Below are 27,995 nucleotides of genomic sequence, written 5' to 3' on the forward strand. Positions count from 1 at the left end.
CAACGATGCCGAAGTCCCCGGGTAACCAAGGTAAACATCGGGTTACTAAGCGCAGGGCTGCGCTTAGTAACCCGATATTTACCCTGGTTACCATTGTAAAAGTAAAAAAAAAAACCACTACATACTCACATTCCTGACACGTCCCCCGCCGTCAGCTTCCCTGCACTGTGTAAACGCCGGCCGTAAAGCAGAGCAGTGACGTCACCGCTGTGCTCTGCTTTACGGCCGGCGCTGACACAGTCAGTGCGGGAAGCTGACGGCGTGGGACGTGACAGGAATGTGAATATGTACTGTTTTTTTTTTTTTACTTTTACAATGGTAACCAGGGTAAATATCGGGTTACTAAGCGCGGCCCTGCGCTTAGTAACACAATATTTACCCTGGTTACCAGTGAACACATCGCTGGATCGGCATCACACACGCCGATTCAGCGATGTCAGCGGGTGATCAGCGACCAAAAAATGGTCCTGATCATTCCCAGCGACCAACGATCTCCCAGCAGGGGCCTGATCGTTGGTCGCTGTCACGCATAACAATTTCGTTAACGATATCGTTGCTACGTCACAAAAAGCAACGATATCGTTAACAAAATCGTTATGTGTGACGGTACCTTAAGGCTTTTACGGATGAAGGCTTATGTTCTGATTAATTCGGCGATACTTACTCTTTATGTCCATTTCGCTTGTAGTCAAAACCTTGGAGAAGAAGAAAAAATCTGGTCGAAATCGTAAGGGTGAAAGTGAGAACAATGTCCCAGAGGAAGGTAAGACGTGAAATTCCAATACTTGTGTTTCGCATTGGTTTCATTCGTTCCATTGAGATCCATGTTTACGTGTAGTCATTGAACTTTAAGGGCATTTTAATTTTGTGATTTTGTAAAATTGGGAGCAGAATACGTGTGCTGCATGTAAATGCCGAGACCAGTGATCGGATGCAGTGGTCATACGATTGACGAATGGAACGCCATCACTTCCGATAACAATGAGGACCACACAAGTGGTGGTGGCTCTGGAGTAACGGGTAAAATCCCTCCATGGAGGTACTGTATACTGTATATTTTTCCTATAATGTACACTTTAGAGAAGGGTTCTACTTGATCTGGAGCTTGGGATCGTCAATCCATCTAGATGTCCAGATGGTGCAGTTTGTGATCTGCTCAGTAGCCATGTCTTCTTCATGCTGCACCTTCTCTCTTCCTTACTTATTGCTGTTGCTCAAGGAGACACCAACGTAACATAATAGCACCGGTCAAGGTTGACTCTAGTTGACTGGCACACTGAAATGGTTTTACCACTTTCGCCCAGTAGCCTAACTTCAAAATTGACTTGGCCCTTCTTTGAGGTCTACATAGAGACTGCATTCTTTGGTTTATCCACCATGTTACCGTACTTGTTGTTGCTTAAATAATAATCATTTCCATTTTTGTTCCTATAAATCAGTCAAGATAACATATTTTGTGACATGTCTTAAAAGACACAAATATGGCAAACCCAGAGCTGGATTCACAGCTACTCTACTCAGTTCTGCTGTAGATTGTCCTCCATGCTGCTTCTGCTGCTTTTAAGGGTGTGTTACTGAAAGAAAGGGGAGCAGGTTCTTATACAAGTTCACGTTGCTTAAATAATAATGATCATTTCCATTTTTCTTCCTATTAATCAGGCAAGATAAAATATGTTGTGATGTATCTTAAAATAGACAAACATAGATAAAATTACGAGCGTTTTATTTCAACCCAGAGCTGGATTCACAGCTACACTACTCAGTTCTGCCATAGATTGTCCTCCATGCTGCTTCTGCTATTGAGAGACATGGGAGCATGATCTTATATGACTTCTCGCTGCTTAAATAATAATGATCAATTCCATTTTTCTTCCTATAAATCAGTTAAGAACAAATATTTTGTGATATATCTTAAAGACACAAATATGGCTAAAATTTTGAATGTTTTAGCTCAACCCAGAGGTGAATTCACAGCTACATAAGACAGTACTGCTGTAGATTGTCCACCATGCTGCTTCTGCTGCTTTTAAGGGTGTGCTACTTAGAGAAAGGGAAGAAGGATCTCTTATAACTTCATGTTGCTTAAATAATTATTTCCAATTGTCTTCCTATAAATCAGTGAAGATAAGATATTTTGTGATGCATCTTAAAAGACACAAATATGGTTTAAATTTTGAGTGAGCGTTTTGTCTCGACCAAGAGCTGGATTCACAGCTACACTACTCAGTTCTGATGTAGATTGTCCTCCATACTGCTTCTGCTGCTTCAGGGTATGTTACTGAGAGATAAAAGACCAGGATTTTATATTTTCTGTCTAATATGTATAAGAGATATCATAGCTGGTAGTGAAAACAGAAGAGAAATCTGCTAAAAAAATCTAATATATAATTGCCTAGAATACTACTTCCTGCAATTTGTGCCAACTTCCGTGGCTTTGTCCGGAGCTAATGTCCGGAGCTAATGTCCGGAGCTAATGTCCGGAGCTAATGTCCGGAGCTAATGTCCGGAGATAAGTGACGTCAACAGTGTCCAGTGTCTGATTGGTTGCCGCCTGCTGCGAGCGACCAATCAGAAACGTGCCGTACTGTGACACACTCCGCCCGCCATTTTGGTGTGATTTTTGAATTTTTACCTCACAGCAAGTTTCTACTGCGTGGAGGCGGGCCCAGTGACGTTGCTCTTCAAGCTCCTGCCGAATTTCGTCAAAAAAATGATACCATTTACCAAAACTATATATATTTAGTTGTGAAGTGGTTCAGTGACATTTTCACACCAATTTTGAACTTTTGTTTGGTGTTTTCTCCATATACTGCCTCCCCTCATAAGCATGTTCATGGATCCTGTGTAACTGTACCTTAAATAACAAGAATTGTCAAGAGCTGGTGAGTGCAGCCATTTTTTGTTCTTTCTTACTATTATTTATTAATTGTATTATTCTTACATTTGAATAAATAAAGTATATATGGATTCTAGACTCCCGATTCATTAGAATCGGGCTGCCATCTAGTCATTTATAAGTGGCTTAATGACCAAAAATATAATTCCTAATGCAAAGGTGCCTATCACTGTTTATCCTGAAAAGTCAACTGAATGATAGGTACATTTTAACAATATATGCAGCATTAAAGGGAATCTGTTACCAGGTTTTTGCTACCTCATTTGAGAACAGCATAATGTAGAGACAGAGACCCTAATTCCAGTGATGCGTCACTTACTTGGCTGCTTGCTTTAGTTTTGATAAAATCATTGATTTATCAGCAGGAGATTATCACTAGAGGACTAATAAACCTGCTGCCATGTTGTCCTCCATATTTATGAGCTCTGTATAACCCCACCCCATCACTGATTAGTTGATTTCTGCCTACGCACAGTGTACGCAAAGTTGCGAATCAGAGGTGTGGACGGGGTTGCGCACAACTCAGCATTCAGAAAACTGCTAGATCTGCAGCTGAGAAACTGTGATTTTATCAAAACTACAGCTAGCAGACCAGTAAGTGACACATCGCTGGAATCAGAGTCTCTGCCTCTACATGTTTACGCTGTCAGTTGAGGAAGAAAAATCCTGGTGATAGAATCCCTTTCAGGGCAATCATTTTTTGCAATAGGCCTTTATTAAACATTTGGAACAATTTGGCTTCTGTCGACTTCTGTGTGTTCTAGAACATAAACTACAGAATGAGTTGACAGCTAGTCCATCAGGGAGACCGACTGTCATTTAGGTCTATATCTCTTTATCTTCCCTGAATGATCTTCTCATCTAACTTACATACACTTCTCTCTGCTATACAGTGCACTGCTTCTTCTTACTACGCAGGCTTGTTTAAGGTCTATCTACACAATACAAAATAAAATGAACACAAGGAGGTAAATGTGTCAAACAATGCAACCACTTTTATAAAAGACGAAAGCTATATTATTGCCAATTAAAATGTATTAGCAGGTAGAATGTTGATTTTTAGGGTTTGGAGGGAAATGGTCACAAGTGTGTTACGTCCTCCTGGGAAGATCTTAGAAGTTAACTATGTATTGTGAATCACAGATCTTCCATTTAGTCTGTGTGTTTGTGTCCCATTTTAAATGGATTTGGTTTCCTTTGGTACTGAATAGGTTAACGACTCTTTTTTTGCTGGTCAAAAACTTGCAGCTCTATTTTCTGCTGCATCTGATCTGGTCATTACCTCCCTCTATAAAATCTGGCCAGACCTTCTCTGCTTTGCCAGTGAAAGCTTTACTTCCTAGCTCTTGGGGACTCTGTGCTGAGTTGTTGCGTGCTGTTTTGGGGTGCTTGCTTTCCTCATTGTCCTTTCCCCATTTGGTTGGCACATTCCCATCCTTCCCTGTATACCTCTTTATCTTTGGTGAGTGTTTGTGTGTTTGTTGCTTTGCTTTCTGTTATCCCTGTTTTGTCTTTGTGCCTTGTTTGCCTTATATTTCTGTCTCATGCCTCATGGGGTGGGCGAGGGGACAGATCAGGGTTTAGTACCCCCAGGACAGGGATAGTTAGGGTCCCAGTTCCATGGCCAGTTTGAGGCCGTTTTTCCATACCAAAGACCGTCAAAGAGTGACAGAAATTATTTCTAATATTCTGATTATTTTGCAAAAATAATACTCTACACCATTAATTGCTGTAGGTGTCCGTCCAAGGCGTTCATTCATGACAGTATAAGAGGGGAATAGTTACACGGATGACATCAAACTCTTATAGCCCACCGAGATCAAAGGCTAGAGATTGTCAGAAAGCTGGAAAAAAAGCAGGTGTTTGTAGGACGCTTAAAGTAGCCAACGTTTTATGGTGTCTTGACAAGACTGTTAGATCAAAGACCAAGAAAAGAGGTAGGACACGGAGAACAGCGCAGAGGATGGGCCGTCCGCACAAAATGATATAGTATCTACACCATTAAACTTCAATAGCAGCCTATATGCCTTTTTACTGATCTAACGAATAAAAGAATATCGCACCCCGATGCAAGAAATGCAGAAAGTGTCCTGTGTACACGATAGCCGACACCCTGCTGCATTGTCCGCGATCAGTGTTGGCATCAATCATGGCCGTAGAACTCCCTGTATGATGCTGGGAATAGCGACAGCAGCAGTTAGATGGCTAATAGCAGCAGAGGGCTCCATATTGAATCCCATAGGCGCCCCTCAATCACGTTTGTGTGGTCTTGATGGATTCTTGTGAAGCACCTAAACGGTTAACAATCTCCTTGAGAGCAGTCTGGAATACTTTGGGAGGTGTTGCTTTTAAAATATCACTTTTGGGGGATTATCGACACAGAGGATCCTCAAAATCACTTCAAAGCTGAATAGGTCAGAAAAAAAAATTCTTTCTATGAAAAAAGTTGCTGCTAAACTTTTAGACTTTCTAACATTCTAAATAAATAAAAGTACTTTAAAAAAAAAATGTTGGTTGACATATAGAAGACATATTGGAAATGGAGGAATGGAGCGCAGATTGGGGCCGAGGGGATGGCTGGAGATAAATGGAGGGCACAAAGTAGGGTGACCGTACATGAGCAATGTATATTTTTTCAGTCTGAGGGTGTAGGGTCTTTTTAATCATGATAGGACCCAAATCATTTTCCCCACACGAAAAAATTTGGTGCAATTATTTTTAATCATTTTATTGCCAGACTCAACATTTTTTTGTTTTTTTTTAAATGGTCGAGACACAAGAAATGGGGACACGGTCAACCACAGTGCAACGAATATGCTAGATTGTAAACCAGAAAGTTGGCACCATTGTAGCTCAGAGCTGGTGTAGATAGGAGAGCCCAAAGATCTGCCATATTTATTACTCCCCTTGGATTTGGATAAAAACAGGGCCGGTATGAGGCAAAGTATGGCCCCCTGGGCAATATTAAAAGTGAGGCCCCAAATGCTAAGATATGGCACCATCACACAGAAACATTAAAGGAGCATTTACCCTGACGATTTTAGACCATTAGCTACATACAACTGGATCCTCCATCGTTTACTGGACCGTTGGCTCAGGCTAACGAACAATTAGGACAGAACGGCTAATATGATTGTTCTTTCCCCACAATCTATGCTTTTTTACATACAACTATGCAGAAGCTCGCAGGGGCCCCTTTCATGACAGGAGCTCTAGGCAATTGCCCAGTTTGCCCTTCCCTTTCTAAGGTTGGCCCTGGGTTCAAGATGGCCGTATGAAACATCTGTCTTGATACATTTCCCCAATAGTCTTATTTGTCTAAACTTTCATCTTCAACAGCACTGATTCTTCCATTAAAGTCTGGGACTAAATAACTTTGGAAGAGACGTGTCATGGCCAAAGTTACCGTGTAGCCCAAGCCTTGTAAGAAAACTGCTGTGCTGTCCGGACAGCTTCATGGACACAGTTTGCGCCTGACAGATTGTTCTCTTATTACGACATTAGTCGCTTCTGCCAATATTTGGCTGTAAGTCTTAACTTACTAGAAACATCTGGACCAAGTAAAAAAAAAAAGGGCGACCCACAATTAGAAAAAGTCCATGTGCAAAAAATACAGAATCTTCTTATCGATAAAAATCAATTTTGAAATTTGAACATTTTTCATTTAAAAATTGATTCCGGACCAGGAATCCCGAATCTTTGCTGAAGTTCAAAAATGGAGAAAATACGAACAAACAGCTGAAAAAAATCTGTTTAAATGATTGCGCTGGACTCGGAGGCAGTAAAATATTTGGAAGAAAACGAAAAATTGACTTTGCCACGTTGCCCAGAATTTAAATGTGGAAATTCCTTTGCAGTAAAGTTTTGGTTGTTAAATCTGAGTTTTGCCCCTTTTATTCTCCTTGGCAGACATAAAAGTGCTAAATGCCATGTGGCCCGCTCATCTGCCCTTCCTCCTGATGAGCCTTACATCTGTCCTACGGCTGCAGCCTTTCTGGCATTGTGGCTGAGCCATCGTCCAGTCTCACAGATCGAATCAATACAGAATAATGGAAGGTTTTGTTCTCTCCCTTTGTTTAAAGACGACTGCTCATTTGCTATAAATATGTCACTTTTGCCCTAAATTCTACTATTCTCCTGATTCCGGCGTTGTTGGTCTTTTGTTCCTGCGTCTCCCGATTCCTGAGATACGACCCTCTCTTACTTTGTGCATAAATCTAGCAGTTTTTTTAGCCAAGTGGGTGTGGTCATCAACTTTTCTCTATGGGTGTATTCTTGAGGACCACGCCTAGTTGGCTAAAAAAAAAAAAAAGACTAAACTGGTATACAGGGAAGAGGAGGCCATATCTCAGGAATGAAAAAGAGGATTCAGGAGAAGAGCTGCATTTACACCAGGTAAAAAAAATACATAAAACCTATAAGAAAAAAAGGAACTTTGAGATCTAAGAATAAAATCACAATGATCTTTATTAAATTACAAAACAATATTAAAAACATATTAAAAAAAAATAAAAAAAAAAAAATATATATATATATATATATATATATATATATATATATATATATATATATATATATATATATATATATATATATATATATATATATATATATATATATATATATATATATATATATATATATATGCAAATACTGCTGCAAAGTAATAACATGGCTAATGGTGGTAACAATATTTACCGAAAATCTGAAAATTAGGTGAAGTGTCTGAGTGGAAATAACCCCTTAGTAGAGATTGGTATGGTTGATGTTTTACTACGAAACTAGTCTTAAAGGTAATGAGTCACTGCAAATGTTTAGCAGATATTGCCAAAACAAGAGAAAAACAATGTCTTGCAGTATATATATATATATATATATATATATATATATATACAGTTAGGTCCATATATATTTGGACAGAGACAACATTTTTCTAATTTTGGTTATAGACATTACCCCAATGAATCTTAAACAAAACAATTCAGATGCATTTGAAGTACAGACTTTCAGCTTTCATTTGAGGATATCCACATTAAAATTGGATGAAGGGTTTAGGAGTTTCAGCTCCTTAACATGTGGCATCCCTGTTTTTAAAGGGACCAAAAGTAATTGGACAGATTCAATAATTTTAAATAAAATGTTCATTTTTAGTACTTGGTTGAAAACCCTTTGTTGGCAATGACTGCCTGAAGTCTTGAACTCATGGCCATCACCAGACGCTGTGTTTCCTCCTTTTTGATGCTCTGCCAGGCCTTCACTGCAGTGGTTTTCAGTTGCTGTTTGTTTGTGGCCTTTCTGTCTGAAGATTAGTCTTTAACAAGTGAAATGCTGCTCAATTGGGTTGAGATCAGGTGACTGACTTGGCCAATCAAGAATATTCCACTTCTTTGCTTTAATAAGCTCCTGGGTTGCTTTGGCTTTATGTTTTGGGTCATGGTCCATCTGTTGTATGAAACGGCGACCAATCAGTTTGCTGCATTTGGCTGGATCTGAGCACACAGTATGGCGGCTCTGAATACCTCAGAATTCATCCGGCTGCTTCTGTCCTGTGTCACATCATCAATAAACACTAGTGACCCAGTGCCACTGGCAGCCATGCATGCCCGCGCCATCAAACTGCCTCCACCGTGTTTTACAGATGATGTGGTATGCTTTGGATCATGAGCTGTACCACGCCTTCACCATACTTTTCTCTTTCCATCATTCTGGTAGAGGTTGATCTTGGTTTCATCTGTCCAAAGAATGTTCTTCCAGAACTGTGCTGGCTTTTTTAGATGTTTTTTAGCAAAGTCCAGTCTAGCCTTTTTATTCTTGATGCTTATGAGTGACTGCACCGTGCAGTGAACCCTCTGTATTTACTTTCATGCAGTCTTCTCTTTATGGTAGATTTGGATATTGATACGCCGACCTCCTGGAGAGTGTTGTTCACTTGGTTGGCTGTTGTGAAGGGGTTTCTCTTCACCATGGAGATTATTCTGCGATCATCCACCACTGTTGTCTTCCGTGGGCGCCCAGGTCTTTTTCCGTTGATGAGTTCACCAGTGCTTTTTTTTCTTTCTCAGGATGTACCAAACTGTAGATTTTGCCACTCCTAATATTGTAGCAATTTCTCGGAAGGGTTTTTTCTGTTTTTGCAGCTTAAGGATGGCTTGTTTCACCTGCATGGAGAGCTCCTTTGATCGCATGTTTACTTCACAGCAAAACCTTCCAAATGCAAGCACCACATCTCAAAATCAAGTGTGAAAATCCTAACATAAAATTCAGCGTACCCACTGCTATTCCAGATCATGGGCATGAACCATTAGGATTATGGCTTGGTCACTGTCATCGTTAGGAAAGGTCAGGTGATGCAAATTTTCCAGCTTTATAAAAACCCAGCCTCCTCTAACCTTGTGCCAAAAAACAGCAGCCATGGGTTCTTCTAAGCAGATGTCTGGCACTCTGAAAATGGTGAACGCCCACAAAGTTTGAGAATGCTATAAGAAGATGGCTAAGCTTCTTCTAGTTGCCCTTTTCTCAGTTCAAAATGTACTTAAGAAATGTCAGTTACCAAGAAAAGGTCAAGATCAGATCTGGAAGACCAAGTAAAATTTCAGTGAGAGCTGGATTACTAGAGATGCAAATTAGAACCTCCGCTTGACTGCAAAAGACCTTCAGAAAGATTTAGCAGACTCTGGAGTTATAGTACATTGTTCTACTGTTCAGAGACAACTGCCCAAATAAGGCCTTCATGGAAGAGTCATCAGAAGAAAACCTCTCCTGCATCCTCACCATAAAATTTATCATCAGAAGTATGCAAAAGAACATCTAAACAAGCCAGATGCATTTTGGAAACAAGTCCTGTGGACCGATGAGGATAAAATAGAACTCTTTGGTCACAATGATCAAAGGTTTGTGTGGAGTACAAAGGGCACAGAATACCAGGAAAAGAACATCTTGCCAACCATTAAGCATGGGGGTGGATCAATCAATCAAGGTTGTAATTTTTAAAATTTGAAACAAGCACCAAAAAAATGGTCCAAGTTTCATCAGTGATTTTGCTATCACAGTTTTGGTCAGTGTCAGTTTTTACTGTCAGAGTTTTTCTCGGGTAATAAATGAACTGGTTGAGGTTTCTCAAGGTTGTTTTAACAAACTGTCCGACAGCACTCACATGGCATCCAAGTGCTGTCTGATTTTTTTCCACGGACCCATAGTCTTACATTGGTGTGTCGGTTTCGAGTTGACTCGGATCAAAATCAGATGCGTCTTCATGATTTGCGCTGACCACTCGGTCCCCAAAAATACACGGACGTGTCAACAGCTCCACAACAGGTATGAGTCCTAGTCATGAAAACTTTGACAGAACTCGTATGTAAAAAATGAGCCCTTCGAGGAAAAACTGTGTGATTGTAAAGCAATGACCGCCCCAAGCAGCAGGGCTTGTAGTGAGCACAATCAGGCCAATAAATAATCCATGGGATCTGTACATGAAAGAGACCGTTGTTGATAGCGCTGATATTACAGGCTTTCTGCCAAAGAAAGTTAATGACAAATTTCCGGCAGCTCTGCCTCAATCAGCAGCATCTAAACTCGGTGCACATCAGGACAAAGGCTCTTGTTCTGTAATATGAGGAGATGCTGTGTACGAGGCGGTGACTCCGGTACAGGACTGTACACTTACTGCAGTGCTCTGAACTCATATGTACTAGTGATGAGCGAACGGGCTGGGATAAGGTGTTATCTGAGCATGCTCGGGTGCTAACCGAGTGACTTCGGCGCGCTGGAAAAATATGTTCGAGTCCACGCGGCTGCATGTCTCACGGCTGTTATAACAAGCAGCCAATCCCTGCGAGACATGCAGCCGTAGGGAATCAAACATATTTTTCGAGCACGCCGAAGTCACTCAGTTATCACCCGAGCATGCTCAGATAACACCTTATCCCAGCACGTTTGCTCATCTCTAATAGGATATAAAGCCAAAATATCAAGAAATGTTAAATAACTGTGACCACTGTAATAAAAAAGAAACAAAAAATGCTGCTACCGCTCTTTGTTCAGATGATCCACCTATGGGACCGTATTGGAGAAGTTTTCTGGAGGACTCCTGTTCTCCCGCCAGTTACCTCCTACTGACCCAAACATTATTAAGACCAATAATAGGGATTTCACATTTATTTTTTTTGTTGAGCTCCAACCTAATCCTTGTGCTAGACATGGATTTCCCTTTAAACTTTCAAAGAAATGGCATTTCCAGCCGGTCTCTATGGAAGCGATATCCTCCATGTATTTAACAGTTGTCTGGATGGAGCAGGTGGTAGACGTCTCTCCACTGTACACAGGACGGCACGGAAAATATCCTGAAAGAACTTACAAAATTAACCTTCGGATAGCAGTGTGATGGCATACAGTAGTCATAGATTCAAGATGTCGGCCTTACGCACATTGCCAGGGTCGGACTGGGCCACCGGAGAACTGGAGGATTCTCCGGTGGGCCCAGACATTGACACCTGCTGGCATACAGTGCCAGCAGCTGCCTAGGGCCCCCGCTGCTCCAGGGGCCCCCAGCCAGTGGCATGTCGCTAATAGCGGCATACCACACAGCTGCTATGGGGCCCCTGGTGCCAGCGGAGCAGCAGCGGGTGACAGGAAGCCGAAGCCTGTTCCCGCTGCTAAAGTGAAATGAATATTCACGCGTCCCCACGCCCCCATGGGCGTGGAGAGGAGTGACTTCATTTCACTTTAATAGCGGGCAGTGTTTTCCGCTGGCTGCAGCTAACACTGTCCTCTATCAGGGCCCGTAGACCAGGGCCCCTGCTCTCTCAGGGACCCCAGCCCACGTGGCTGCTTTGGAGCCGTAAGCCAGGGGGGACGCAGCTCCAGCGCCACCTCACAGTGCGCATTAATGGAGGAGAGAGCATCAGGTGACAATACCTCTCCCATCATTCCCCTCGCCTCTGACACACAGCGGGTGCGCGATGACGTCACTTCATCACTTTCCTGCTGTGTGTGAGGCTGATTGCAGCACAGCTCCTGACATCAGAGCAGAGCCACCTCCATAAACAGCATGGGAGCGAGGAGGAGAGGTGAGTATTGTGGTTTTTTAATATATCAGTGAGTCTGGGGCAACATTATTCCATATGAGGGGGTGCATTATTCCCTATGAGGGACAGCATTATTCCCTATGAGGGGAGCTACATTATACCTTATGAAGGGGGCAGTATTATTCCCTATGGGGGAGTTACATTATACCTTATGGGGGAAGCTGCATTGTACCCTATGAGGGGGGCAGCATTATTCTCTGTGGGGGAGCTACATTGCCCCCTATGAGGGGGCAGGATTATTCCCTATGGGGGGAGCTACATTATACCCTATGGGGGCAGCATTATTCCCTAAGGGGGAGCTGCATTATACCCTATGGGAGAGCTGAATTGTACCCTATGAGGGGGGCAGCATTATTCCCTATAGGGGAAGCTACATTATACCCTATGGGGGCAGCATTATTCCCTATGAGGGGAGCTGCATTGTACCCTATGAAGGGGGCAGCATTATTCCCTATGGGGGAAGCTGCAATATACCTTATGAGGGGGGCAGCATTATACCCTAAGAGGCGGGCAGCATTATACCCTATGAGGGGGCTGCATTATATTCTGTTGGGGGCTGCATTATACTATACGAGGGGGGCTGCATTATATTCTGTGGAGGGGTTGCATTATACTCTGAGGGGGCTACATTATATTCTGGGGGCTGTATTATACTATATGAAGGTGGCTGCATTATACCCTATGAGGGGGCTGCATTACATTCTATGTGGTGGCTGCATTATACCTTATGAGAGGGTTGCATTATACTCTATGAGGCTGGTTGCATTATTTTCTATGGCGGAGACTTCATTATATTCTATGGGGGGCTGCATTATATGTTATGAGGGGGTTGTGTTATACTCTGAGGCTGGTTGCATTATATTCTATGGGGGGGTTGCATTATGCTATTTGAGGGCTGCATTGTATTCTGTGAGGGAGCTACATTATACTATATGAGGGGGTTACTTTATATACTATGAGGGAGCTGCATTGTACCCTATGAGAGGGATACTTTATATTCTATGAGTTGGTTACTTAATATCCTATGAGGGACCTATGTTATATTCTATAAGGGGGACTACCCCAACCCCTGCTACATAATTTAGACGTGTACTAGCTTATATTATACCCTGATATTATCGTGTTTTACCACACAATTGGTGGTCTTGTATTCATTTCTATGTAGCTACATAGTGGGCCACAAGAATGACTTTCTCTGGTGGGCCCAAGGTGCTCCAGTCCGACGCTGCACATTGCACAGCTCCATATAGCAGTGCAAAGAGGGTCCTGTGTGTCCTGAGACTTTTCATGTCTTCTTGCTCCCTAAGGTGTTATATGTCGGAGATATTCTCCCGTAGAAGCAATGAGGGGAACATATCCCTAATATGCTGTTTGATCAAGCCTGCTACAGTTTGCTATATAGGATCCATACATAGGTATAGGAAGCTTCAGCGCTTTCTTCTGTGCTCCCTGTTACATCTCCAATATCTACAAGTAGATACTGCAGAACTTGAAGCTCATGGGCCCCAATACAATATTTCCAACAAGGTCCCCAACTATCTCCCCAATCCTAAGCCCCAGAACTCGGATGTGACCCATTACAGGTACGGCATTCTTAGAGAAGAGAGACCCACAGATAAATTTAGACGTCATCATGGCGGAGGTCACCTCAGCACAATCCCTATACCTGACACCAGTCTGGCCCCCTCCATTTATGAGAGTGGCGGCATTATCTGACCACTACCCCTGTGTATGGTAAGGCTCCAGTGCCTATGGAGAAGGGGAGACCTATGCAAGCTTCCATTACCCAAGGGAGAGAGGAATGGGCCAAGCCCAAAATAGAGAATTCAAGACTGGTCGCCCATCTTGATCTAGTTCACATCCCCACAATTTTCAATTAACAAAATGTTATGATTTGCACCCTGCTTTCCGCGCCTTAAGGGCGACCTGTCACTTGCCATAGATGTGTGATGTGAATGCCGGTGTTCTCCTGAATCCGATGTTCTTGTGTTTACCTTCCTGCTCCTCTGCTTCTCTCGGTTTCTGAGATATGGCCCTCCTTTCCTTCTACTGGTAGCTCAGTGGCGGTGGTCCTTAGCTCTTCTCTGTGGACCTCTTCTTGAGGACCACACCTGCTTGGCTAACTAAAGTAGATTAATCTACAGTGAAGAGGAAGCCATACCTCCGGAATTGAGAGACGCAGAAACAAGAGAGAAACATCCCCAAATTCAGGAGAACAGGGGCATTAACTCCAGGTAAAAATATGACATCTTCATGGCACGTGACAGGTCCTCTTTAAAGGAACAAGAGCTTCACAGCCAGTCCCTACGGCCTATTATTGGTAGGTAAAGTAGTAGTTAAGAGGAGGACACCTGCACAGGCTCACATTTGCCACAGGTGTAGGATGACGTTGACACGATGGTTAGAAGATTGCATGTGCCCCCTCTCAGCACTAGAAACCACACCACACCAAATGACATAATATCTGGTGTCCACGGAAGCCCCATAAACTGCTCCCGCCAGTGCCCTCGTCTTCAATAACCACACCCGGGGTCATGTCCTGCTATGGTGCATTGTCAGAGGTTTTTTGTTTGATGTCTTCACAGCACTGAGTGCAGGAGAACTCCATCTCCTACCATGCAATACGTCAGAAACAATAATTAACTGAGAAAACGCTTTTATTGTGTTGACTATTTATCATGTACTTTTTTTTATCTAATAATCTCGCTCTTCTTTATTCCATTTCAGGGTCGCTGGTTAAACTCATCTTAAAGGAGCTGCGCCAAACAATTATTTATGACTGCTCTTTGTCTTTAATGTCCAAAAAAGTCCTCCAGCGCTTCCAACGACTCTACCGGATACCATCTTAACCCACAAATCAAATTTCTATACTTTTTTCTTTTTTTTTCATATTAACCCTGCTGTTCTGTTCGGTCTGGGGAGACCTATTTTGAACTTTGGTATTTTTTGGGGGTGTTCAAGATGCGGTTCTGAAACTTGTGGTTGATTGACTTAAATGAGGATGGGTCGGTCGGCCACGGGTTTCAGAGCCGCATCTTGAATATTTTAAAGAATATTGAAGTTCAAAGTCGGTCATTTTTGACCAACAGAACAGCAGAACTTGACATTTGATTTTTCATTTATTTATTTGCTTCTTTTTCAGGAACAAACACATTTTTTTTCATAATAATTTACTAAGTGAATTTCTTTTTTTTTTTGCTAGTTTGGAGGGAAATCAACTTTGTAAGTGTGTTGGGGGGTTGGATTTACCAAAACTATTTCAAAGGGAAAAAAAAGTAGCAATCAGATTCTACCTCTCATTTACTTTGACTATTTAGAATATAAAAGCAGCGATCTAATAGACTACTGTGGGAAACTGCTTCACTTTTTCTCTGCCCCAGGATGTATTGGCTCCATTACTTTAGACCATTGACTTGCAGATGGCTAAATACATTTTAGAATTTAAGCTGTGATGGTCATTAAAGTGGTATTCCCATCTCCAAGATCTTATCCCAAAATGTAGTAGGTGTAATAATTAGAATATTAATAAATACCTCCGATTATTAATGTAGTATAGTTCTTCAGATTCTCTATGTCTCTTTCCTCTTGTGCAGGCATTGCAGGACCTCAGGTTTCCATGGTTATAAACACTAATATAGTGGCAGTTAGTTAGCTAGTGGTCGTAACCATGGATACCTAAGGTCCTGCAATGCCTGGACATGAGGAAAGAGACATAGCGAATCAGAAGAACTATACTACATTTCTAATCGGAGATATTTGTTATTATTATTATTACACCTGCAACATATTGGAATAGGTTCTTGGAGATGGAAATAACCCTTTAAGTCTGTAGGAACAATGTTAAAGAGCAGGAGGAGCGGATCAGATTGATATACATTTTTTTGTGGGGAAGGTCCAGTGGGCGGTTCTAGTCAATGATTGATAGTCTTTTTCCGGTATGCGAAGGCAGAGATAGCTGTCAATCAAAGGTAGGACCGCCCACTGGACTCATATTCACACAAACACCAGGGATTTAAATGAAAAAAATACAAGTTATGCTAAATCTTTCCCAACAAACCTCCATATCATTTTGCTCAGCTTCTCCTACGTTATCCACAGATCGGAGGACATGTACAATGGGGCCGGTTCCCTTTAATCCTGCAGAACCCTTCTTACAAAAGAGGATTGGCAAAAGAAAACTACTCATATATCTAGCAATATAAAATTGATTGCTCCCATATTTAGTTTCCATCCTTATAACCTACTAGCTGAAGAGCCCGGCATTGCCCAGGCATAGTAACAAACTGTGGTTATAACAAATTATAATGATTATATTGCACATAAAAAACATTTCACATCATATATTCAACACTACAGATTTGCAACACAAATTAACTAAATGATTACCCAAATATTGATAGTATTTTACTTTCAACTCATTCAAGGGCCTTTTGGTAAACAATATTTTTGGTTTTTCCATCCGGTGCAAAGATGAACAGATTTCCCACATCATCCCAACAGCCAGAGCCACCGGACTACTACCCCTAATATCCCCATCCTCCTGTCAGCCAGAGCCATCTGACTACTACCCCTAATATCCCCATCCTCCTGTCAGCCAGAGCCATCTGACTACTACCTCTAATATCCCAATCATCCCGATAGCCAGAGACATCGGACAACTACCCCTAATATCCCACATCATCCTGTCAGAGCCACCGGATTACTACCCCTAATATCCCACATCATCCCGTCAGCCAGAGCCTCCGGATTACTACCCCTAATATCCCACATCATCCCGTCAGCCAGAGCCTCCGGATTACTACCCCTAATATCCCACATCATCCCGTCAGCCAGAGTCACCAGATTACTACCCCTAATATCCCAAATCATCCCATCAGCCAGAGCCACCGGATTACTACCCTAATATCCCACATCATCCCGTCAGCCAGAGCCACCGGATTACTACCCCTAATATCCCACATCATCCCGTCAGCCAGAGCCACCAGATTACTACCCCTAATATCCCAAATCATCCCATCAGCCAGAGCCACCAGACTACTACCCTAATATCCCACATCATCCCGTCAGAACCACCGGATTATTACCCCTAATATCCCACATCATCCCGTCAGAGCCACAAGATTACTACCCCTAATATCCCACATCATCCCGAAAGCCAGAGCCACCGGACTACTACCCCTAATATCCCATATCATCCTGTCAGAGCCACCGGACTAGTTACCATAATATCTCCATCAGCCAGAGGCGCTGGACTACTACCCCTAATATTCCACATCATCCCATCAACCAGAGCCACCGGATTACTACCCCTAATATCCCACATCATCCTGTCAGCCAGAGCCTCCGGATTACTACCCCTAATATCTCACATCATCCCGTCAGCCAGAGCCACCGGATTACTACCCCTAATATCCCACATCATCCCGTCAGCCAGAGCCTCCGGATTACTACCCCTAATATCTCACATCATCCCGTCAGCCAGAGCCACCGGATTACTACCCCTAATATCCCACATCATCCCGTCAGCCAGAGCCACCGGATTACTACCCCTAATATCCCACATCATCCCGTCAGCCAGAGCCTCCGGATTACTACCCCTAATATCCCACATCATCCCGTCAGCCAGAGCCTCCGGATTACTACCCCTAATATCCCACATCATCCCGTCAGCCAGAGCCTCCGGATTACTACCCCTAATATCCCACATCATCCCGTCAGCCAGAGCCACAGGATTACTACCCCTAATATCCCACATCATCCCATCATCCAGAGCCTCCGGATTACTACCCCTAATATCCCACATCATCCCGTCAGCCAGAGCCTCCGGATTACTACCCCTAATATCCCACATCATCCCGTCAGCCAGAGCCACAGGATTACTACCCCTAATATCCCACATCATCCCGTCAGTCAGAGCCACCGGGTTACTACCCCTAATATCCCACATCATCCCGTCAGCCAGAGCCTCCGGATTACTACCCCTAATATCCCACATCATCCCGTCAGCCAGAGCCACCGGATTACTACCCCTAATATCCCACATCATCCCGTCAGCCAGAGTCGCCAGATTACTACCCCTAATATCCCAAATCATCCCATCAGCCAGAGCCACCAGACTACTACCCTAATATCCCACATCATCCCGTCAGAACCACCGGATTATTACCCCTAATATCCCACATCATCCCGTCAGAGCCACAAGATTACTACCCCTAATATCCCACATTATCCCGTCAGCCAGAGCCACCAGACTACTACTACCCCTAATATCCCACATCATCCCGAAAGCCAGAGCCACCGGACTACTACCCCTAATATCCCATATCATCCTGTCAGAGCCACCGGACTAGTTACCATAATATCTCCATCAGCCAGAGGCGCTGGACTACTACCCCTAATATTCCACATCATCCCGTCAGCCATAGCCACCGGATTACTACCCCTAATATCCCAAATCATCCCATCAGCCAGAGCCACCAGACTACTACCCTAATATCCCACATCATCCCGTCAGAACCACCGGATTATTACCCCTAATATCCCACATCATCCCGTCAGAGCCACAAGATTACTACCCCTAATATCCCACATTATCCCGTCAGCCAGAGCCACCAGACTACTACTACCCCTAATATCCCACATCATCCCGTCAGCCATAGCCACCGGATTACTACCCCTAATATCCCACATCATCCCATCAACCAGAGCCACCGGATTACTACCCCTAATATCCCACATCATCCTGTCAGCCAGAGCCACCAGATTACTACCCCTAATATCCCACATCATCCTGTCAGCCAGAGCCTCCGGATTACTACCCCTAATATCTCACATCATCCCGTCAGCCAGAGCCACCGGATTACTACCCCTAATATCCCACATCATCCCGTCAGCCAGAGCCTCCGGATTACTACCCCTAATATCTCACATCATACCGTCAGCCAGAGCCACCGGATTACTACCCCTAATATCCCACATCATCCCGTCAGCCAGAGCCACCGGATTACTACCCCTAATATCCCACATCATCCCGTCAGCCAGAGCCTCCGGATTACTACCCCTAATATCCCACATCATCCCGTCAGCCAGAGCCTCCGGATTACTACCCCTAATATCCCACATCATCCCGTCAGCCAGAGCCACCGGATTACTACCCCTAATATCCCACATCATCCCATCATCCAGAGCCTCCGGATTACTACCCCTAATATCCCACATCATCCTGTCAGCCAGAGCCACCGGATTACTACCCCTAATATCCCACATCATCCCGTCAGCCAGAGCCTCCGGATTACTACCCCTAATATCCCACATCATCCCGTCAGCCAGAGCCACCGGATTACTACCCCTAATATCCCACATCATCCCATCATCCAGAGCCTCCGGATTACTACCCCTAATATCCCACATGATCCCGTCAGCCAGAGCCACAGGATTACTACCCCTAATATCCCACATCATCCCATCATCCAGAGCCACCAGACTACTACCCTAATATCCCACATCATCCCGTCAGAACCACCGGATTATTACCCCTAATATCCCACATCATCCCGTCAGAGCCACAAGATTACTACCCCTAATATCCCACATTATCCCGTCAGCCAGAGCCACCAGACTACTACTACCCCTAATATCCCACATCATCCCGTCAGCCATAGCCACCGGATTACTACCCCTAATATCCCACATCATCCCATCAACCAGAGCCACCGGATTACTACCCCTAATATCCCACATCATCCTGTCAGCCAGAGCCACCAGATTACTACCCCTAATATCCCACATCATCCTGTCAGCCAGAGCCTCCGGATTACTACCCCTAATATCTCACATCATCCCGTCAGCCAGAGCCACCGGATTACTACCCCTAATATCCCACATCATCCCGTCAGCCAGAGCCTCCGGATTACTACCCCTAATATCTCACATCATACCGTCAGCCAGAGCCACCGGATTACTACCCCTAATATCCCACATCATCCCGTCAGCCAGAGCCACCGGATTACTACCCCTAATATCCCACATCATCCCGTCAGCCAGAGCCTCCGGATTACTACCCCTAATATCCCACATCATCCCGTCAGCCAGAGCCTCCGGATTACTACCCCTAATATCCCACATCATCCCGTCAGCCAGAGCCACCGGATTACTACCCCTAATATCCCACATCATCCCATCATCCAGAGCCTCCGGATTACTACCCCTAATATCCCACATCATCCTGTCAGCCAGAGCCACCGGATTACTACCCCTAATATCCCACATCATCCCGTCAGCCAGAGCCTCCGGATTACTACCCCTAATATCCCACATCATCCCGTCAGCCAGAGCCACCGGATTACTACCCCTAATATCCCACATCATCCCATCATCCAGAGCCTCCGGATTACTACCCCTAATATCCCACATCATCCCGTCAGCCAGAGCCACCGGATTACTACCCCTAATATCTCACATCATCCCATCAGCCAGAGCCTCCGGACTACTACCCCTAATATCCCACATCATCACGAAAGCCAGAGCCACCGGACTACTACCCCTAATATCCCACATCATCCCGTCAGCCAGAGCCACCGGATTACTACCCCTAATATCCCACATCATCCCGTCAGCCAGAGCCACCGGATTACTACCCCTAATATCCCACATCATCCCGTCAGCCAGAGCCACCGGATTACTACCCCTAATATCCCACATCATCCCGTCAGCCAGAGCCACCGGATTACTACCCCTAATATCCCACATCATCCCATCAAAGCCAACATTGTCGGATTGGCACTGTTACACCGATTAAAATGATGCCTGGGTTGGAGAAATTCGTCTTTTGTTTCTTTTTTTAACCTATGTTTGAAGTTTTAAGTTAATTAGATGTTTCATGCCAGACAAAGAGAAGTTCCTGATTCTGGGCTCCCCCTGCAGTCTGTGTCAGAGGGTAGTCTGTGTCGGCGCGGTAATAAATTGTGTTATTTCCAGCTTTACAGAAGGACGATAACACCAAAGAAATGATAAGAATAATAGGCCTCAGTTACCACAACTTTCTACAAGGAAAACTGTGGCTCATCGCAACCAATCACAGCTCAGCTTTCATCTTTTAAACAGCTCTGGTGAAATGAAAGATGCTTCGTGATTGGTTGGGGCTAAGTGGAGTGGGCGTGGCTGACACACACATACGCTCATTTATTTATATATATATATATATATATATATATATATATATATATATATATATGATTCAGTCTGCACACCAGATAACAGTAATATATTAATAATGATTACTAATCATCATTTTTCCCCACAATTATCGTAACTCTTAGTCCTCATTGTTACAACTTCCTATGTTTTTGTTTTTCAATTCTAGATGTAAAATTTTCTTGTAAATCGCCAGCAAATGCAGACATTGTGATTCTGGTGGACGGATCGTGGAGCATCGGAAGACTGAACTTTAGACTTGTCCGCCTGTTCATAGAGAACCTGGTCAATGCATTCAACGTTGGCACTGATAAAACCAGGATAGGTAATGTGACCTCAGCTATCTTCTAAGAAATATGTAGACTTTATGTTAAGTGCGGCTCTCTGTGTTCTTCTTTATGGTCCAGGTTTGGCGCAGTACAGTGGAGACCCCAGAATAGAATGGAACCTGAACACCTATGGCACCAAGGAAGCTGTGATAGACGCTGTCCGAAACCTCCCTTATAAAGGGGGAAACACACTCACAGGTACTGACATATGACAATCGTTCTATCCATTACCTGGGTAGAAAGGCAAAATGAGCAATTGTAAGTATACAGTGCTATACAACATTATGACTGCAATATATTAAGAGGTTAAAAACTTTGATAGGAGGAGAAGGAGGAGGAGTGCTGCTTTAATGCTTCTAAATAGTTGCAGTGCAATGGTGAACAATAAGTACATGTGGGGATTGCCTGGTTGCTAGGGAATCCCCACATGTACTTAAGCTGGCTATCAGATGTAAATCATTCAGCTGCGGCAAGAAAAACTAAAACTCCGAGCACTAAAAAATACTCGGAGGACCCCCGAGCGTGCTCGAGAAATCTCGAGTAACGAGTATATTCGCTCATCACTATCTATGATCTTATATTTATGGTCTAAAACTTTAATTGTGGTCAGAAATATCAATGGTCAGGAATATAACTAATAGTACACCTATGAACAAGAATATTTGCATTTTTAAGGCGGCTCCCTATAGACATAAAAGTAACTGCTGTAATACTGCATACCACCCCCTCGGAAACAGACTACTATAATTCTGTTCTGTACTTCCAAAAATATAACTGTTTTAATATTGCCCCCCTATGTACAAGAATATGACTACTATAATACTGCTCATATGTACAAGAATATAACCACTGTAATACTGCCCCCTATGTACAAGAATATGACTACTATAATACTGGAAAAAGCAGAAGTTCAGCGCGGGTGATGTCCATAAAAAATACCTTTTATTCCATATTCGTTAAAAGCACATAAATCCAAAGTCCATCTTCATATCCATAGACACAAAAACGGGTGATTCATACCAGTGACAGTCACAGGCTTAAAGTGCATTAAAATCATACGCGTTTCAACGGTCGTGCCGCCTTACTCATTGTGATACTATAATACTGCCCTATGTACAAGAATATAACTACTATAATACTGCTCATGTGTACAAGAATATAACCACTGTAATACTGCCCCCTATGTACAAGAATATAACTACTATAATACTGCCCTATGTACAAGAATATAACTACTATAATACTGCTCATGTGTACAAGAATATAACCACTGTAATACTGCCCCCTATGTACAAGAATATAACTACTATAATACTGCTCCTATGTACAAGAATATAACTACTATAATAATGCCCCATGTACAAGAATATAACTACTATAATACTGCTCCTATGTACAAGAATATAACTACTATAATACTGCTCCTATGTACAAAAATATAACTACTATAATACTGCCCCTATGTACAAGAATATAACTACTATAATACTGCTCCTATCTACAAGAATATAACTACTATAATACTGCTCCTATGTACAAGAATATAACTACTATAATACTGCTCCTATGTACAAGAATATAACTACTATAATACTGCTCCTATGTACAAAAATATAACTACTATAATACTGCCCCTATGTACAAGAATATAACTACTATAATACTGCTCCTATCTACAAGAATATAACTACTATAATACTGCTCCTATGTACAAGAATATAACTACTATAATACTGCCCTTATGTACAAGAATATAACTACTATAATACTGCCCCATGTACAAGAATATAACTACTATAATACTGCCCCATGTACAAGAATATAACTACTATAATACTGCCCCATGTACAAGAATATAACTACTATAATACTGCCCCATGTACAAGAATATAACTACTATAATACTGCCCCATGTACAAGAATATAACTACTATAATACTGCCCCATGTACAAGAATATAACTACTATAATACTGCCCCATGTACAAGAATATAACTACTATAATGCTGCCCCCATGTACAAGAATATAACTACTATAATACTGCCCCTATGCACAAGAATATAACTACTATAATATTGCTCCTATGTACAAGAATATAACTACTATAATACTGCCCTTATGTACAAGAATATAACTACTATAATACTGCTCCTATGTACAAGAATATAACTACTATAATACTGCTCCTATGTACAAGAATATAACTACTATAATGCTGCCCTTATGTACAAGAATATAACTACTATAATACTGCCTCCTATGCACAAGAATATAACTACTATAATACTGCCCCTATGTATAAGAATATAACTACTATAATACTGTCTCCTATGTACAAGAATATAACTACTATAATACTGCCCCTATGTACAAGAATATAACTACTATAATACTGCCTCCTATGCACAAGAATATAACTACTATAATACTGCCCCTATGTATAAGAATATAACTACTATAATACTGTCTCCTATGTACAAGAATATAACTACTATAATACTGCCCCTATTTACAAGTGTATAACTACTATAATACTGCTCCTATGTGCAAAAATATAACTACCATACTTAATACTTCTCCTATGCACAAGAATATAACTACTATAATACTGCCCCCTATGTACAACAATATCACTACTATAATATTGCCCCTATGTATGAGAATATAATTACTATAATACTGCCCCTATGTATGAGAATATTACTACTATGGTTTTGTATCCCTTTTCTATTCCATTGTTCCTTAGGATTGGCCTTAACATACATCCTGGAAAACAGCTTTAAACCAGAAGCGGGAGCAAGAACAGACCTTCCAAAGATTGGTATTTTGATTACGGATGGAAAATCTCAAGATGATGTTATTCCACCTGCCAATAGCCTGAAAGATGCCGGAATTGAACTGTTCGCTATTGGTAAGAGCTGAAGAACTGCTCAAATCCTGTATAATTGGATTTTACGTTTTACTGTTATTATTTCTTTTATAGCACCATTTATTTCCTTGAAATCTTTACCTATGAGATCCATAAAACCAGATTTTGACTAAGAAAAGGCCGGTTTAATCTGTGGAGGACAGAGGAAAAGTTTTCGCAAAATAGTTGGGTAATAGTGTCAGGATATTTGCTTTTCTAAAGAGTGGAAGGTTTCAGGTTGGAATGGTGGAAAAAAAGACCGAGGTTGGGTTCACGTGTTTTGACCACGGTGCATTTATTTGGAGTGTTTTTTCTAAAATTTTGGCAAAACAAATATGGGCGCAGGTAGGTAATCTATATACTGGCTATTTCTCAGATAGTGGCAATGTAGACAAGACAGTATTAATGGAAACCAGTCAGTAGATTCATGCTGCCCTAATCATGGGGACAATGCATTAGAGCCAATTTTCGCGATTATTCTAAAACTTTCCGACTTTCAAAGGAAACATAGTTTTAAAACAAGCCAAAGACCATAGGAAGAGACCGGTCTAGTCCAGCTCCATCACAGCCTGTTTGTTCCCGCTCCAGTTAAGTGATAGGTTTATCCCGTGTTAACATATGGAGAGACTTGTCAATTAATTGGAGGCATGGGGCAGGAGAAGCCAGCCAGGGGCCACATGGACTAGTCCGATCTCTCCCTATAGTCCCTGGCATGAATCTGTTGACAGGTCCCCTTTAAAAGGCACCAGATGTACTATTAAAGCTGCTGATTGATAAATCTGGCTCATCTTTATACAACTGTGTAATCCAAATTTACGACACCTATTACTTTGCTTATTTTGTGCTGAAAAATTGTGCCAAAATTTGGGCCCATGGTGTTACCTGTTTAGGCCTCGCCCCTTTCCTGATAAGTCACACCCTTTTTGCTGTGTAGCCAAGCCCCCTTGTCAGACAATGAAAAAAAAGTGTGTAAAAACACACATAAAATATGGCACAAGTCATGAAAGACATTTTGTGGCAAAAAAGGCAACAGAATACTGGTGCATTCAGTTTCATAAATCTCCCCCACCTTTTTTGCAACAAGGCAGAAAAACGAGGCAGCAAAAAGTTAAATGCATATGATGGGGCTATTGGTGATTGGCAGGACTGGGAGACAGGAGAAGATGTAGAGTAATAAGGGGAGAAGTGGATTAAGGATGGAGAGGTGCAAGAGTGATAGAGCGAGGTAGGAACAAAAAGGTGTTGTAGTAATCTAGGTGGGAAATGATGAGAGCATATACAAGTATGTAGGATAGTCTATATCTATTGAAGGTGTTTGTGTCTCTGTTTCTATATCGTGACAGGTTATGTGACTGTAATAGAGAGACTGGGATTCACCTCTCCTTTCCGGAAGAGAGAGTAGCTATAAAGAGTATCTCTTATCTAGGAGGACGTAAAATGGAAAAATATCACAGGGAATATGCATTACCTTATGTTCCTTCACAGATTACACTTAATTGTTGTCATATGTAAACACCTTATCATCAAGGGACATATCTAGTTTAAAAGGATTTCCTAAAGCTGACATCCATAAATAAATGGAAAAATAGATAGAAAGATAATATAGATAGATAGATAGAATTTAGATAGATAATCTATATAAACTGCTCAAAATAATAAAGGGAACACTTAAACAACAGAATATAACTCCAGGTAAATCAAATTTCTATGAAATCAAACTGTCCACTTAGGAAGCAACACTGTTTGACAATCAATTTCACATGCTGTTGTGCAAATGGAATAGACAACAGATGGAAATTATTGGCAATTATCAAGACACACTCAATAAAGGAGTGGTTCTGCAGGTGGGGACCACAGACCACATATCAGTACCAATGCTTTCTGGCTGATGGCTTGGTCACTTTTGAATGTTGGTTGTGCGTTCACCCTCGTGGTAGCATGAGGCGGACTCTACAACCAACACAAGTGGCTCAGGTAGTGCAGCTCACCCAGGATGGCACATCAATGCGAGCTGTGGCAAGAAGGTTTGCTGTGTCTGTCAGCGTAGTGTCCAGAGGTTGGAGGAGCTACCAGGAGACAGGCCAGTACACCAGGAGATGTGGAGGGGGCCGCAGGAGGGCAACAACCCAGCAGCAGGACAGCTACCTCTGCCTTTGTGCAAGGAGGAAAAGGAGGAGCACTGCCAGAGCCCTGCAAAATGACCTCCAGCAGGCCACAAATGTGCATGTGTCTGCACAAATGGTTAGAAACCGACTCCATGAGGATGGTCTGAGTGCCTGACGTCCACAGATGGGGGGTGTGCTCACAGCACAACACCGTGCAGGACGCATGGCATTTGCCACAGAACACCAGGATTGGCAAATTCGCCACTGGTGCCCTGTGCTCTTCACAGATGAAAGCAGGTTCACACTGAACACATGTGACAGATGTGACAGAGTCTGGAGACGCCGCGGAGAGCGATCTGCTGCCTGCAACATCCTCCGGTATGACTAGTTTGGCAGTGGGTCAGTAATGGTGTGGGGTGGCATTTCTTTTGAGGGCCTCACAGCCATCCATGTGCTTGCCAGAGGTAGCCTGACTGCCATTAGGTACCGAGATGAGATCCTCAGACCCCTTGTGAGACAATATGCTGGTGTGGTTGGCCCTGGGTTCCACCTAATGCAGGACAATGCTAGACCTCATGTGGCTGCAGTGTGTCAGCAGTTCCTGCAAGATGAAGGCATTGAAGCTATGGACTGGCCCGCCTGTTCCCCAGACCTGAATCCGATTGAACACATCTGGGACATCATGTCTCGCTTCCTCCACCAACGTTACGTTGCACCACAGACTGTCCAGGAGTTGGCAGATGCTTTAGTCCAGGTCTGGGAGGAGATCCCTCAGGAGACCATCCGCGGCCTCATCAGGAGCATGCCCAGGCATTGTATGGAGGTCATACAGGCACGTGGAGGCCACACAATACTGAGCATCTTTTCCTTGTCATGAGGCATTTCCACTGAAGTTTGATCAGCCTGTAATTTCATTTTCCACTTTGATTTTGAGTATCATTCCAAATCCAGGGCTCCATGGGCTATTCATTTTGTTTTACATTGATAATTGTTATGTTTCATTGTTCTGAACACATTCCACTATGCAATGAATAAAAATTTGCAACTGGAATATTTCATTCAGAGATATCTAGGATGTGGCATTTAAGTGTTCCCTTTATTTTTTTGAGCAGTGTATATAATCTCCAGTTGGGACTTCCGGCCACTGTCCCCGAATCCCATAAGGCACCGCGTCAGTGTCACTTGCTCCTGCATACAGGGGCAGTAACAGCCACAACTGCGCCCTCTACCTGTGCATGCACAATATGTTGGAAAGCGCAAACGTTGTGAGACATGTCCGCTGCTCCTGTCAGCACCACTAAGCATACACAGATGTTAATTACACCACACTCCCGATGCGATAGCATTGGCCCTATTTCTAGTAGATATAAAATAGATAGATAATAGATAGATGATAGATAGTTAATGGATAAATAAAAGATAGATAGACATATATATAATAGATAGATAGATAGATAGATGATAAATAGATAATAGATAGA

At 42.7% G+C, this 27,995-nt stretch overlaps 1 protein-coding gene across 4 annotated transcripts in view; it reads left to right on the top strand.

Moving 5' to 3' along the window:
• Positions 1 to 27,995, top strand: part of COL14A1 (collagen type XIV alpha 1 chain) — a 230,554-nt gene that overhangs the window by 95,871 nt on the left and 106,688 nt on the right. For 3 of the 4 annotated variants that reach the window (XM_069731833.1, XM_069731832.1, XM_069731834.1), the window contains 4 exons: positions 689 to 763; positions 21,341 to 21,496; positions 21,579 to 21,698; positions 24,248 to 24,412. In XM_069731833.1, the coding sequence (XP_069587934.1) occupies positions 689 to 763; positions 21,341 to 21,496; positions 21,579 to 21,698; positions 24,248 to 24,412 (516 nt within the window). The remainder of the gene's footprint in view (positions 1 to 688; positions 764 to 21,340; positions 21,497 to 21,578; positions 21,699 to 24,247; positions 24,413 to 27,995) is intronic. The other variant, XM_069731835.1, reaches the window with a different exon arrangement.

Source organism: Ranitomeya imitator, chromosome 6, assembly GCF_032444005.1.
Source record: "Ranitomeya imitator isolate aRanImi1 chromosome 6, aRanImi1.pri, whole genome shotgun sequence".
NCBI lineage: Eukaryota > Metazoa > Chordata > Amphibia > Anura > Dendrobatidae > Ranitomeya > Ranitomeya imitator.